Source organism: Mandrillus leucophaeus, unplaced genomic scaffold (assembly GCF_000951045.1).
Source record: "Mandrillus leucophaeus isolate KB7577 unplaced genomic scaffold, Mleu.le_1.0 Scaffold55, whole genome shotgun sequence".
NCBI lineage: Eukaryota > Metazoa > Chordata > Mammalia > Primates > Cercopithecidae > Mandrillus > Mandrillus leucophaeus.
Window position 1 is genome coordinate 804,123 of NW_012105919.1, and position 15,188 is coordinate 819,310.

General features: G+C 38.9%; 1 protein-coding gene across 2 annotated transcripts in view; it reads left to right on the forward strand.

The window, feature by feature from the left end:
- The window catches only part of IFT81 (intraflagellar transport 81), a 100,065-nt gene that overhangs the window by 72,468 nt on the left and 12,409 nt on the right, over nt 1–15,188 (forward strand). For both annotated transcript variants that reach the window (XM_011997855.1, XM_011997853.1), the window contains exons 13-15: nt 2,002–2,130; nt 3,680–3,769; nt 14,856–14,942. In XM_011997855.1, the coding sequence (XP_011853245.1) occupies nt 2,002–2,130; nt 3,680–3,769; nt 14,856–14,942 (306 nt within the window). The remainder of the gene's footprint in view (nt 1–2,001; nt 2,131–3,679; nt 3,770–14,855; nt 14,943–15,188) is intronic.

Here is a 15,188-nt window from a genome sequence, read left to right on the forward strand (position 1 = left end):
CCGAGATTGCACCATTGCACTCCAGCCTGGGCAACAGAGTGAGACTCCATCTCAAAAAAAAAAAAAAAGTCTTTTGTCAGGTCGCTAATACCTTCACATTGCCAAATCCAATGATTAATTATTAGTCCTTTTCTTACTTGACCTAGTAGCAGCATTTAGCATAGTTGATCACTCCACCTTCCTATAAAACAACTTCTTCTGTCTTCTAAGACACTACACTTCCCTGGTTTTTCTTCCAAACTAACACTCCTATTCCTATTCCGTTGCTGATTTCTTATCATTTCTTTAAAGTTTAAATGTTAGGGTTCCCTAGGCGTAGCCCTTGGATCTCCTTTCTATCTTTACTTCCTTGGTGATCTTATCCTGTCTCATGGCCCCCTCTTATATTGTGACAACTCACCAATTTATATCTCCAGCCTAGATTTCTCCTCTAATTCCAGTCTGTTTTTTTTTTTTTTTTTTTGAGACGGAGTCTCACTCTGTTGCCCAGGCCGGAGTGCAGTGGTGCAATCTCGGCTCACTACAACCTCCACCTCCCAGGTTCAAGTGATTCTCTTGCCTCAGCCTCCCAAGTAGCTGGGATTACAGGTGCCCACCACCACATCTGGCTAATTTTTATATTTTTAGTAGAGACAAGATTTTGCCATGTTGGCGAGTCTGGTCTCAAACTCCTGATCTTAGGGGATCCGCCTGCCTCAGCCTCCCAAAGTGGTGGGATTACAGGTGTGAGCCACCAGGCCTGGCCTAATTCCAGTCTTACACATATAGCATCTTGACCTCTCCATTTTGATACCTAATATATATTTCAAATTTTTAACATGTCCAAAAATAAACTTCTGATCTGCACCACCTCCTCAAACTAGTCCCCATTCTTCTTCATCTCAACAAATGGAAGCTTCATCCTGTTAGTCTCTCAAGTCAGAAACCTTGAACTCATTCTTTATCCCTTACTTTTGTTCACATCCCTACATCTAATTTTCACATTATCTTGTTGGATGTGCCTTCAAAAGAACCATTTCTCATTACTTCTGTCACCACCACCCTGATTCATGCTACCATTTTCTCTAACTTGAACTATTGAGACGGTCTTCTAATTGTTCTCCCTGCTCCTGCCTAGCCTGATCTCAGCACGGGTGTTAAAGTGATCATTTTTAAATTGCCCTAACTCTGAACCTTTCAACAGCCTCCCATCTCATTTTAAATAAAACAAAGCTGTTTCATCGGCTTAAAAATAAGATAACAATATAACTTATTATCTAAACTAGGATACTTTTTAGGGAGTGCAAGGAACAGTAGATATACACTGAGACCTAGCAAACCAGCTGAGCAACATGTAACCCCTCCTTTATCCCCACCTTATTCTCACTGCACCTCCTTACTGTTTCTTGAACTGGCCAAGTTTGCTCCCAGCTTTTGCACTTGCTGATTCCCTCACTTCCTACAGGGCTTTGCTCAGATGTCATCTTCTCGGGATCATCTTCTCTAACCACCTTGTGGTTATACTATATTTATTTATTTACTTATTTACATATTGCTTATTTATTCCCACCAGTAGTAAGCTCTGTGAGGGAAGGGATCTTTTTTTCCTGTTCTATTTGCTGCTGTATACCTGGTGCCTAGAACTGTGCTTGGCACATTTAAATATATAATAAATATTGGATGAGTGAACAAATGCAAGTACAGCTAATCATTTGAGAATTCATTCTTTCATCAAATGTTTATTGAATGTATCCTATGTTTTAGGTTCTGTGCTAAGTACATAACATTATTATAAAGTCTACAATTAGAAATACTTCCTATGTACCTGAAGATACCATAGGTTTATAATATATAAAGGCTTGTAATTGAATGAACTAATAATTGAAGTCCACGAAGATTGTCCTTTAGGATTCTAAACTAATTCTGTTTATAATTTTTTGTTATGTATGAAATTTGTATATTTCTTATGGGAGCCAGCAAGGTTTTGACACGTTTTGTGGCCTTTTTATTTTTCACTTATAGCAAACTATGGAGGAGAAAAAGGGTATATCCGGATATAGTTACACCCAGGAAGAGCTAGAAAGAGTATCTGCACTGAAGAGTGAAGTTGATGAAATGAAAGGACGAACATTGGATGATATGTCTGAAATGGTGATGATACTTTTATTTAAATTTTCTTTTATTGTGTGGCTAGAAGGCAGGTGTTTTGTTTTTATTTTCAGTGAAACATTCACCTGTTAATTTCTGCACATTATATTCTTTCATCTTTTTTTTTTTTTTTCAGAGTCTCGCTCTATTGCCCAGGCTAGAGTGCAGTGGCATGACTTTGGCTCACTGCAACATCTGCCTCTGGGTTTCGAGTGATTCTCATGCCTCAGCCTCCTGAGTAGCTGAGACTACAGGTGTGTGCCACCATGCCCGGCTAATTTTTGTATTTTTAGTACAGACAGGTTTCACCATGTTGGCCAGGCTGGTCTCAAACTCCCGATCTTAGGTGCTCCACCTGCCTCAGCCTCCCAGAGTGCTGGGATTACAGGCATGAGCCACTGCACCTGGCCTTATCTGTCTTTATCAATGTCTTTTAAATTTTTTTCATTCTAGTAAGGTTGTTTAAATTCTAATTGTTTATGCATTTTCTGTTTTTTTAATGTGCAAAAGTTATATAACATTAAATAAATATTTAAGAAGAAAAATAAGTTTTCCCAGATCATACCACCCTAATAGAATTATTTAATTGTTGTGTATGTTCTTAGAATCTTTTCATTTTCAGGACTGGTATTTAATCAGGATGTACTAGTACACTTTCACCAGGCATTAAAATGTTGAAATCTTATATTACTTGTTGGTAAATAGCTGCCCCAAACCCTCAGAGTACCCCCCTCCAGTTGCCTTGCCCACATTGGCCATTCCCCCAGAACCCTCTGGATCTCATCACAATCTAACTCCTAAAAGGTTAGCATGTAAGACCCTGTATAGGCTGGGCACGGTGGCTCACACTTGTAACCCCAGCACTTTGGGAGGCTGAGGTGGGCTGATCACTTGAGGTCAGGAGTTCAAGACCAGCCTGGCCAACATGGTGAAACCCTGTCCCTACTAAAAATACAAACATTAGCTGGGCATGGTGTCGCATGCCTGCAGTTCCAGCTGCTCAGGAGGCTGAGGCATGAGAATCACTTTAACCTGGGAAGCAGAGGTTGCAGTGAGCCAAGATCACGCCATTGTACTTCAGCCTGAGCAACCAAGCAAGACTCTGTCTCAAAAAAGAATAGACCCTGTTCATCTCTCTGACTGGTGTCCATTCTGATGGATCATTACTTATGCTATTTGGACTATACTGTAGTGTTTTGAATGTCACTCCATCTATATTTGTGTATATTTTTATGCCTACATAAATAATACATCATGATTAGAGTTGTATAAGGCAATTTTATAATTTATTTTATTTATTCAATGTTTGATTATGAAGATTTTCCCCAATGGTTTACAGTCTTGAGAATTGACATTTTGAATGATTAAATAGTCTAGTATTCCACCTTGCTGAGGAATCAGGATTTTCTAAAGCACTTCTCTGTTGTTTGGAACTGACATAATTTATAGTTTTTTACTCATATTTAACACTGAAATTAATATCTTTATGTATGTAGTATTTTTCTTCTTTTGAATTCTTTTTTAGATGTTACATTTTTTGTTTAAAAAACAGGTGAAAAAACTGAATTCACTGGTATCTGAAAAGAAGTCAGCTCTTGCCTCAGTTATAAAAGAGCTACGACAGTTGCGTCAAAAATGTCAAGTAAGTGAATTTGACTTTATGATACTTTTAGTATTCTATCTTATTCACATGTGCTAGTTAGAACCCTGAATATTTTACTTGGGTAATATAGAAAACAAATTATCATTATTATCTTATTGATACGATTCTTCAAAAGAGAATTACAACGTGACATATAGGCCAGTTGTGTTGGCTTATGCCTGTAATCCCAGCACTTTGGGAGGCTGAGACAGGAGGATGATCACTTGAGCCTGGGAATTCGAGACCAGCCTGGCTAACAGCAAGACCCTGTCTCTACAAAAAATAAAAAAATTAGCTGAGCTTGGTGGCATGTACCTGTAGCCCCAGATTCTCGGGAGGCTGAGGTGGGAGGATTGCTTGAACCCAGCAGGTCAAGATTGCAGTAAGCCATGATCGTGCCATTGTACTCCAGCTTGGGTGATAGAGTGAGACCGTGTCTCCCACCCCTCCCCAAAAAAATGACCTACAAAGGTTTTTGTTTAATTTATGCTGCTTATTTAGCCATAAATTATTGGAGGCAGGGGAGAAGGAGAAAAAGCAGTTTAAGCTGAAATCCTCAAATTCAGCCAGAGGAGATTTTTTTCTTTAAATCACATGGGTGTTACAGCTATAAATATGAAGTCATACTCTTCTGTGTCCAGGTAAAAGCTCAGAGTCTGCCCACGAGTGGTAACAAGTTAACTTTAGGTTAATGAACTTGCACTGCGAGGAGGCATCGTGCACAGCAAACTATGATAGATTATGAGAAGTGATCAAATACCATTACTTGGAAACTAGTTCTAACCACTGCTTTAAACATAAATTGTCAGAAGGTGAATGCCCTCTACAAATTCAGATCAGGTGGCCTCCACCATTGGACATTCACTGTTCTCTATGTTTAATACTATTTATTTTTTTAACTTGTTTAACTATATTTAATACTTGAAACTACAAAAATACATTATGACACTTTTAAAGAGCAGGAATACTTAAAAATACGTAACTTACTTTAATGGACAACCCTCAACTATTAGGAAATTTTATAGGGAAGTGTGAGTATATTTCCTTTGTATGGTACTTGCATTTTTTTCTAAATTTGAATAGTAACAGCTGTTTGAATATTAGAGCATCACCACTGGATTAGTCTGTTCTCGCATTACTGTAAAGAAATACCTGAGACTGAGTAATTTCTAAAGAAAAAAGGCTTAATTGGCTCATGATCTACAGGCTATACAGGAAGCATGATGCAGGCATCTACTCACCCTCTAGGGAGGCCTCAGGAAGCTTACAATCATGGCAGAAGGCAAAGAGGGAGCAGGCATATCACACGGCTAGAGCGGCAAGGAGGTGGGGGGAGGGGCCTCACACTTTTAAACAATGAGATCTTATGAGAACTCACTATCATGAAAACAGCACCAAGAGAATGGGGCTAAACCATTCATGAGAATTTCACCCGCACAATCCAGTCAGCTCCCATCAGGCCCCACCTCCAACATTGGAGGTAGCAGTTTGACATGAGATTGGGGCAGGGACAGAGATCCAAACCATATCAACAATGAAAGATGTCTAACTTAAATTTATCTAAATCTTTTATAGTCATCTAGAATTAGAATAGCATTTTGAAAAGTTGTATGTTTATTTTCTTAGGAGCAGTTCTAGAAATTATATGTAATTAAATGGAATAATTATGTATAATTGCTAATATGTAGGAAAAAACTGAAATATTCATATTTTATTTTATTCATTTAATTTTTTTAAGTAGAGACGGAGTCTACTGTTGCCTAGGCTGGTCTCGAACTCCTGGGCTCAAGCAGTCCTCCCACCTCAGGCTTCCAAAATGCTGGGATTATAGGCATGAGCCACCACACCCAGCCTGTTTATATTTTTGAGTATGCAATCTGATAATTTTTAGTTTCCATGAAATAACTATTGTTTATTACTTTTTCATATAAAAGTAAAATCATGTTCTTAGCAATAATTAAAGCTATACAGTGTTATTTAAGGAAAAGAATAAAAATCATTTCTTTCAGCATCCCCAGCACATGACTTAACAGCTCCATATGTATTTTCCAGAAATTTTCTGAGAATTAATGAACAGATAATTATTTAGTAACTACCTTAAATTTGTTCTCCACGCTTTTGTTCTACTTTCTAAAAACAAAAGCTTTTTTCAGGAGGTGGGAGGACTGAAATCAACCTTGACTGATACCAAGATCAAAATATCTGCTTTCTTTTTTTTAACATTTGGTTGCTGTACTTTTTTTACCCACCTTATACTTTTCACTTTTAAAAAAAGTATTTTGTTTCTGGTGTGTCTCTTGAATAGATCTTGAGTTAGGTTTTGCTATGTCATGTCATCTGAAAGGTTTATTTTAATAGGTAAATTTATATGTTAATATGCAAATACATTTGGTTTGGGTGGCATTACTTTATGCTTGGCTTTCAATTTTAAAGCCTACAAAAAATCTTCTCCTCCTTTTTCCCCTCCTCATTCATCCCCCGACTTCTCTCCCTCATGTGTATGTTCTGGCTTATGGTTTTAGTTTTAGCCTTTTAACTCTACAATTCATTATTTATTTCTTTAGATGGCATCTATTAATCCCCACTGTGAGAAGTCATGAAATTGGTATATTTCTTGTTCCTCCTCCCTCCCTTGCCTCTCCTCTAACACCTGATTTTAGTAGATTGTATTGTCTTAGTGTTTGCCGTTATACCTTGAATATGCTTATACTATGACTTGTTAGCTTTAAATGATATTCTTTGACATTCCCCCACCCACCCCTAGCAATTAAAAAAATGAGGAAACCAGCTTACTTATTCTACCTTCCACCTTCTTTTCCCCTTCTTCTTCCTGAAGGCTTTGTTGTATCATTTCTAACTTGTCACTGCATATAACATTTACATTCTCTTCTATTACCCTACTGCTTACTTTGGTTTTCAGCTCTAGACCTGTAATTATTAGATCCAGTGCTCATTACCAATCCACTGACTGCCCCTTGTCTCACTTCTCTTTTGATTGCCTGGAACTTGTCCTCTAGTTAAGTCCTCAAACAAGACTCATAAGAACAATATTCCCTGATGAGTTCTTGCATGTTCTAGTTTATTGCCTAAACATTTCAACAACCATTTGACTATTAGATCATGCTTTCTTTCCTTGAGGATTTTTTTAAGTGTAGCTCCATAGTCTTCTAGGGTTAAATGTAGCTATGGAGAGATCCAAGGCCTACCTAATTTTTTTGGGAACTTGATCTTGAAAAGAATGTCTATTTTCCAGTTGTTGAGTACAGGGTTCTGCATGTGTTCATCAGATCAGGCTTATAAAAGTGTGTTCTAAACTTCCTAGTGAATGAGTAAAATGTTTCACTGAAACTTTTTCAGATGAAAAGAGTTGTGTAGGTGGATGCTGGTAATGGTTGCCTAACATTATGAATGTGCTTAATGCCAACTGAATTGTACAGTTAAAAAATGGTTAAAATGGCAAATTTTGTTATGTGTATTTTATTACACCAAAAAACAAAACAGACTGGGTGTGGTGGCTCATGCCTGTAATCCCAGCACTTTGGGAGGCCAAGACGGGTGGATCACTTGAGGTCAGGAGTTCGAGACCAGCCTGGCCAACATGGTGAAACTCTGTCTCTACCAGAAAATACAAAAATTAGCCAGCCATGGTGGCACACATCTGTAGTCCCAGCTACTCAGGAGGCTGAGGTGGCAGAATCACTTGAACCTGGAAGGCAGAGGTTGCAGTGAGCTGAGATTATGCCACTGCGCTCCATCCTGGGTGACAGAGTGAGACTCCATCTCAAAAAAAGAGAAAACAAACAAACAAAATCTTCCCGGTTAAAAAACGAAAACCAGCCCAGAGTAATGGCACATGCTTATAGTCCTAGCTACTCAGGGGCCAAGGCAGGAGGATGACTTGAGCCTAGGAGTTCAAGACCAGCCTGGACAACATAGTGAAACCCTGTCTTTAAACAAAGAAAGAAGAAAAAAAAAACTTCCTGTTGAATTTTATGTTCTGTCTTTATTTTTAAACTTTATTCCTTATCATGGTACATAACGGTTTTTGCCTCAGAGTATTATTTTGTCTACTATTAAAGCGTATATGCCAGCTTTCTTATGATTAGTATCGCTTCTTATTTCTGTTTGCTTTCAGCTTCCTATGTCCTTATTTTTGTCTTATATATGTCTCATAAATAGCATGTAGGGCCAGGCAGCAGTTGCTCATGCCTGTAATCCTAGCACTTTGGGAGGCTGAGGTAGGAGACTCTTGAGCCCAGGATTTCAATACCAGCCTGGGCAACATAGTGAGACTCCATCTCTACAAAAAGTAGAAAAATTAGCTGAGAATGGGAGCACACACCTATAGTCTTAGCTACTTAGGAGGCTGAGGCAGAAGGATAACTTGAGCCCAGGAGTTCAAGGTTGAAGTGAGACATGATAGCACCACTGCATCCAGCCTGGGTGACAGAGTAAGACCTGCACTCTAGGTAGATAGGTAGGTAGGTGGGTGGGTAGATAAGTAGATAGATAGATAGGTAGGTAGGTAGGTAGATAGATAGATAGATAGATAGATAGATAGATAGATAGATAGATGTATTTTTTGTGGGTGTAGTTTCTTACATCCAGTTTGAGAATCTGTCTTTCAACTGGCAAGTTTAATCCCATTTATGTTTACTCTAATTTTTGAAGCATTTGAATTTTTTTCTATTTTGTACATCCTATTATTTAGTGTGTTTTCTCTTGCTTTTTTTTTTTTTTTTTACCATCCATTATACCAATTCTGTTTTCTTTTCTCTTTTTTTCCTTTCTTTATCTTTGATTCTCATATGATTTACTGTTAGGTTTTTATCATATATGTATATATTTCTCACTTAACAAAGTCTAAAATTGTTAACATCTCCACAATACAGGAACCTTAGAATAATTTGACACCCTCTTCTACCTTACGTGTTTTGTTATCCTCATTTGTTTGTTTTATTTATTTATTTATTGAGACGGAGTTTCGCTCTTGTTGCCCAGGCTGGAGTGCAATGGCACAACCTCGGCTCACCGCAACTTCCGCCTCCCGGGTTCAAGCGATTCTCCTGCCTCAGCCTCCCAAGTACCTGGGATTACAGGCGTGCACCACCACACCTGGCTAATTTTGTATTTTTAGTAGAGACGAGGTTTCTCCATGTTGCCCAGGCTGGTCTTGAACTCCTGACCTCAGGTGATCCGCCGGCCTTGGCCTCCCAAAGTACTGGGATTACAGGTATAAGCCACCGCACCCAGCCCTTACTTCTTTATTTGTACATCTCTGAAAGTAGTTGTCATGGTGGTTGTTAGCATTATAATAACAACTTTATATAATCATTTCCTGTTTAGATTTACCTATATATTTAGAAGTTTTCACCATCACTGCTTGTATTTTGCTCCTTATTTCTGGATTCAGTTTTCTTTTTCCTGAAATACAATTTCCTTGTTTTGTGTGTGTGCGTATGTGTGTGTTTAGTGTTCTCAGTAAAGAATCATTACAATAAGTAAACCATCTTTTTTTTTCTTCTTAAATAATGGTGTGGTCAGAAAAAAAAATATTTTCATGCTTTCTTTTATTTTATTGAAGGGTCGGCTATCAGTTTATCATTTATTTTTAGGTAATATCTTCCCTATAACTGGTTTTCATATTTTTATCTTTTTCTTTGGTGTTGTCCAAATTTCACTACCATGTTTTGAGTGTATATTGAATTTTATTTACTTTTGTGAATTTGTGTTTTGTGTCTTCCATGAATTCTGGAAAAAGTCTACATAATACCTTCAGATATTTTCTCTCCCATTTTTTGTGGTCTATTTTCCAACTACTTATATTAGAGGTATGTTAGAGATATTTATTCTGTTCCCTGTTACTTAATCTCACTTTCATATTTTTGTCTGTGTTGAATTCTAGATAATTTCTTCAGCTCTGTGTTTTAGTTCATTCTTTTATTTCCTCAGTGGCATCTAATATTATGTTTATTCCATCCATTTAATTTTTAATTTCAATGACTGTCTTTTTCATTTTTATTTTTTCTCACTTTTTCTTTTTTTTTCTTTTTTAGACAGTCTCACTCTGTAGCTCAGGCTGGAGTGCAGTGTTGTAATCTCAGCTCACTGCAACCTCCGTGTCCCAGGTTCAAGCTATTCTGCCACAGCTTCCTGAGTAGCTGGGACTACAGGCATGCGCACCACGCCTGGCTAATTTTTGTATTTTTCGTAGAGACATGGTTTCAGCATGTTGGCCAGGATGGTCTCAAACTCCTGACCTCAAGTGATCTGGCCACCTCGGCCTCCCAAAGTGCTGGGATTATAGGCATGAGCCACTGAACCTGGCCTCACTGTTTGTAGTCTTTTGATTTCAGTTCCTCCTTTATAGTTTTTATTATTTTAAATATACTTACTTAGTTGGCTTATTTCTAGTATCCAAAGTTCCTTTAGGCATAGTCCTGTTATTTATATCTTCTGTTTCTCACTCCTGATGAATTGATTTTTCCCTTACATGTTTTATACTTTGGGACTGTGAGCTTTCATTAATAGAGTTTGTCTCTTGAATCCTGGCATCCAGGATGGAGGGTGTGTCCCTCTACAATGGTTTTGCAGTGTTTTAGAAATATCACAAACTTGTGTTTTAGAAATATCACAAACTTGGAGCTAATATTGAGTTAATTTCTCAGCTTGGAAGTTCTTAGACCATGTAGATAGGGTAAATTCAAATTCCAAAGCTGCCTGAGGATAGCTGTGATCACTATCACAGCTGCATAGTGATCAATTTGACCATAAGACTTGTGACCAAAAAAGGATTTTATCAACTATAGCACCTTCATCTCATTGAGAGGCAAGCAGCTACCTAAGTACGTAGGCTCTGCAGCCCCTTTTCCCATTTTGGATGTGACTTTCACCCTTGAGAGCCTTGGGTGTCTGTAGGTCACTTTGATACGTAGAAGCCACATCCCCTTTCTCCCAGCAATCTTTTATTCTGTACTAGTGACCCCAACCCAGATGCAGTCCCACACAACAAAGGCAGCATACACATTACTCATCTGTGCTAACTATCCTGTTTCTAAGGAAACAGTGCAGCAGGAAACCATGCAAGGTCATTCTCAGGATGGTGTTAACCCTTTACTCACAGTTTTGCAGGTTGAAAACAACTTAAGATTTACTATGGGGTCCTCAGTTCTAACTTCCCACTCTGCACAGACCTAAGGCTTTGCATCTGCTCTGCCTGAACATTAAAATCACTATGTTACCAAGACTGCCATTACCAATTCCTTTCACCAAGGATAGCCATAATATTACCCTTTCTTTTTGGTCCTGTTAATTTCTTTTCTTTCTTTGAGAGTTCAGTTCAGCTCAGGATTTGAAAGGATGTTGCTCTCTTACCAAGCATTTGTAGATGCAGCCATGCATCACTTAATGATGAGGATGCATTCTAAGAAATGCATAATTGAGTGATTTCATCATTGTGCAAACACCATAGAGTGTACTTACACAAACCTAGATGGTATAGCCTACTCACATCTAGGCTATATGGTAGATAGCCTTTTGCTCCTAGGCTACAAACCTGTACAGCATGTGACTATACTGAATACTGTAGGCAATTATTACACAATGGTAAGTATTTGTGTATCTACACCCATCTAAACGTAGAAAAGGTACAGTAAAATTATAGTATAAAAGATTTAAAATGGTATGCCTTTATAGGGAACTTACCATGAATGGAGCTTGCAGGACTGGAAGTTTCTCTGGTTGAGTCAATGAGTGAGTGGTAAGTGAATGTGAAGGCCTAGGACATTACTGTACACTATGATAGACTTTAGAAACACTGTACACTTAGGCTACTCTAAATTTATGTAAAATTAAAAAAAAAAAAAAAAAAACCTTAGCTTACTGTAGCTTTCTTGGCCAGGGGCAGTGGCTCACACTTGTAATCCCAACACTTTGGGAGGCTGAGGAAGGCGGATGATGAGGTGAAGAGTTCCAAACCAGCCTGGCCAACATAGCGAAACCCCGTCTCTACTAAAAACACAAAAAAATTAGCTGAGTGCGGTGGCACACGCCTGTAATGCCAGGTACTTGGGAGGCTGAGGCAGGATAATTGCTTGAACCTGGGAGGCGGAGGTTGCGGTGAGCTGAGATTGCGCCACTGCGCTCCAGCCTGGGCGACAGAGCGAGACTCTGTCTCGAAAAAAACTTTTAAAAACCTTTCTTACTTTATAAACTTCTAATTTTTTTAAAAAAATTTGACTTTTTTGTAATAACAGCTTAAAACACAACCACATTGTATAGTGGTATGAAAATATTTTGTTTCTTTATATCCTTCTTTTATATGCTTTTTTCTATTTAAAAAAACATTTTGGCCAGGTGCGGTGGCTCACGCCTGTAATCCCAGCACTTTGGGAGGCAAAGGTGGGCAAATCACCTGAAGTCAGGAGTTTGAGACCATCCTGGCCAACATGGTGAAACCTTGTCTCTACTGAAAATACAAAATTATCTTGGCGTGGCGGCACATGTCTGTAGTCCCAGCTACTTGGAAAGCTGAGGCAAGAGAATCGCTTGAACCCGGGAGGCAGAGGTTGCAGTGCGTGGAGATCGTGCCATTGCATTTCAGCCTGGTCAACAAGAGCAAAACTCTGTCTCTAGAAGAAAAAAAGGTTAAAATTTTTTTTTTTTTTTTTTTTTTTTTTAGATAGGGTCTTGCTCTTGTCGCCCAGGCTGAGTGCAGTGGCCCTTTGCAGCCTCAACCTCCTGGCCTCAAGCAGCTTTCTCACTTCAGCCTAAGGAGTAGCTGGGACCACAGGCACATACCACCAAACCTGGCTAATTTTTATTTATTTATTTATTTATTTATTTTATAGAGGTGGGGTCTTGCTGTGTTGCCTGTGCTTGTCTCAAACTCCTGGGCTCAAGCGATCCACCCGCCTTGGCTTCCCATAGTGCTGGAATTACAAGAGTGTGCCACCACACCCAGCCTTTTTTCACTTTTTAAACTTTTTTGTTAAAAACTAAGACATAAACACACACCTAGGCCTACACAGCGTCAGGATAATCAATATCACTGTCTTCCACCTTGAAACATCTTGTCCCACTGAAAGGTCTTCAAGAGCAATAACACACATGAAGCTGTCATCTTCTATAACAATGCCTTCTTCTGGATGCCTCCTGAAGGACTTGCCTGAGGCTGTTTTACAGTTTACTTTTTATAAGTAAAAGCAGAACACTCTAAAATAACAATAAAAAATATAGCATAGTAAATACATAAACCAGTAACATAGTGGCTTATTATCATCAAGTATTGTATACAGTACGTAATTGTATTGCTATACTTCTGTACAACTGACAGTAGATTGATTTACACCAGCATCACCACAAACTCATGAGTAATTTGTTGCACTATGGCATTATGATGCCTGTGATATCACTAAGGTGATAGTAATTTTTCAGCTCCATTATGATCATATAGGACTGCCATCATATATGTAGTCCATTGTGACTGAAACATCTTCCCACGCATGACAGTATTTTTAGCATTTCTAGGTGTTTGTAGCAGGAGATTTTCAAATTATCCCATTCAAAATACTACATTAGAAGAAATTTTGAAACAACTTAAAACAAAATTTAAAATTCCTCCCTGTCCCTTCACAATAAAGAAACTACTTAACCTGAATTCAAATTGTTATTCCACCTTTTTTTTTTCTTTTTGAGACAGAGTCTCACTCTGTGGCCAGGCTGGAGTGCAGTGACGCGGTCTTGGCTCACTGCAACCTCCGCCTCCTGGGTTCAAGTGATTCTCCTGCCTCAGCCTCCTGAGTAGCTGGAACTACAGGCACGTGCCACCATGCCCAGCTAATTTTTTTTTTTGTATTTTTAGTAGAGAGGGGTTTTACCATATTGGCCAGGATGATCTCTATCTCTTGACCTCATGATCTGCCCGCCTTGGGCCTCCAAAAGTGCTGGGATTACAGGCGTGAGCCACCGCGCCTGGCAGACTCCACCCTTTTTTAGCAATATAATCTTTGGCAAGGTACTTGACTCCCTGAACTTTCTCCAAGCATTATGTGGTGGTATTAATATCTCTTTTGAGGTGTCATTATGAGATTTAGTTATTGTCATTCAAACACCCTAGAATGTTTTACGAAGTTCTAAATGAGCCCCTGCCTAGGTAGGTCTTTAGCCTCCCCTCACCATTTCCCAGAAATAGACCAGCATAGGCTGGGTGCGGTGGCTCACACTTGTAATCCCAGCACTTTGGGAGGCCAAGGCGGGTGGATCACCTGAGATCAGGAGTTCAAGACCAGCCTGACCAACATAGTAAAACCCCATCTCTACTAAAAATATAAAAATTAGCCAGGCAGAGTGGCACATACCTGTAATCCCAGCTACTTGGGAGTCTGAGGCAGGAGAATTGCTTGAACCCGGGAGGCGGAGGTTGTAGTAAGCCAAGATTGCACCATTGCACTCCAGCCTAGGCAACAGAATGAGATTCCGTCTCAAAAAATAAATAAATAAATAAATAAATAAATAAATAAACCAGCATAGTAAACTACTTGTAAGTTTCTTAATTGTTCTTGTTCTCTGTAGCTTCCAATCCTTTATACATAGTGTTCCTGTTTTTAAATACTCTCTTCCCCTTGTTCATCTTCCACCTAACTGTTCTTACTAATCCTTCATGATTAGCTTAGATATCAGTTTCTCCAGGAAGTTGTCCTCACTGATCCCCAAACCTGGGTTAGGTTCCCCGGAGCCCTGTGTGCCTTCTGTAACACCTTGTGTTTTCCTATCATAGCTCTCAGCAGCCTGTTTACTTGTCTGAATGTTACTTGAGAGGAAAAATTTTTGGCTGTTTTATTCACTATTGTCTCCCCAGCGCCTAACAAAGAACCTGGCACACAGCTCAATACATGGTAGCTATTGTTCTTATCAGCACCTTCATCTATCATAATTCTCAAATGTCTGGTTGTTGTATAAATAACTCTTAAGTATGCCAAGAAGCTTAGAGTTAAGTTACAAGACTGACAAGGGCATGCATTGTTTCAGAGCCATGTTTGGGACCTTTGTTTTTCACTTATTCAATCATTTTCCCTTTTTATACTAGGAACTGACCCAGGAGTGTGATGAAAAGAAATCCCAGTATGATAGCTGTGCAGCAGGCCTCGAAAGCAATCGGTCTAAATTAGAACAGGTAAGAAGAGAGTTTTTATTTTAACAATTTAGCAAAAACTACCTGTGTACACACCTATAGTCCCACCTACTCGGGAGGCTGAAGCAGGAGGATCACTTGAGCCCAGGAGTTTGAGGCTACAGTGAGCTATGATCACACCACTGCATTCTAGCCTGGGCCACAGAACAAGACTCTGTCTCTAAAAAAAATGTTTTAAATACTGCCTGTGTGTGCACATTTTCACTACATCAATGTCAAAAGATTCCC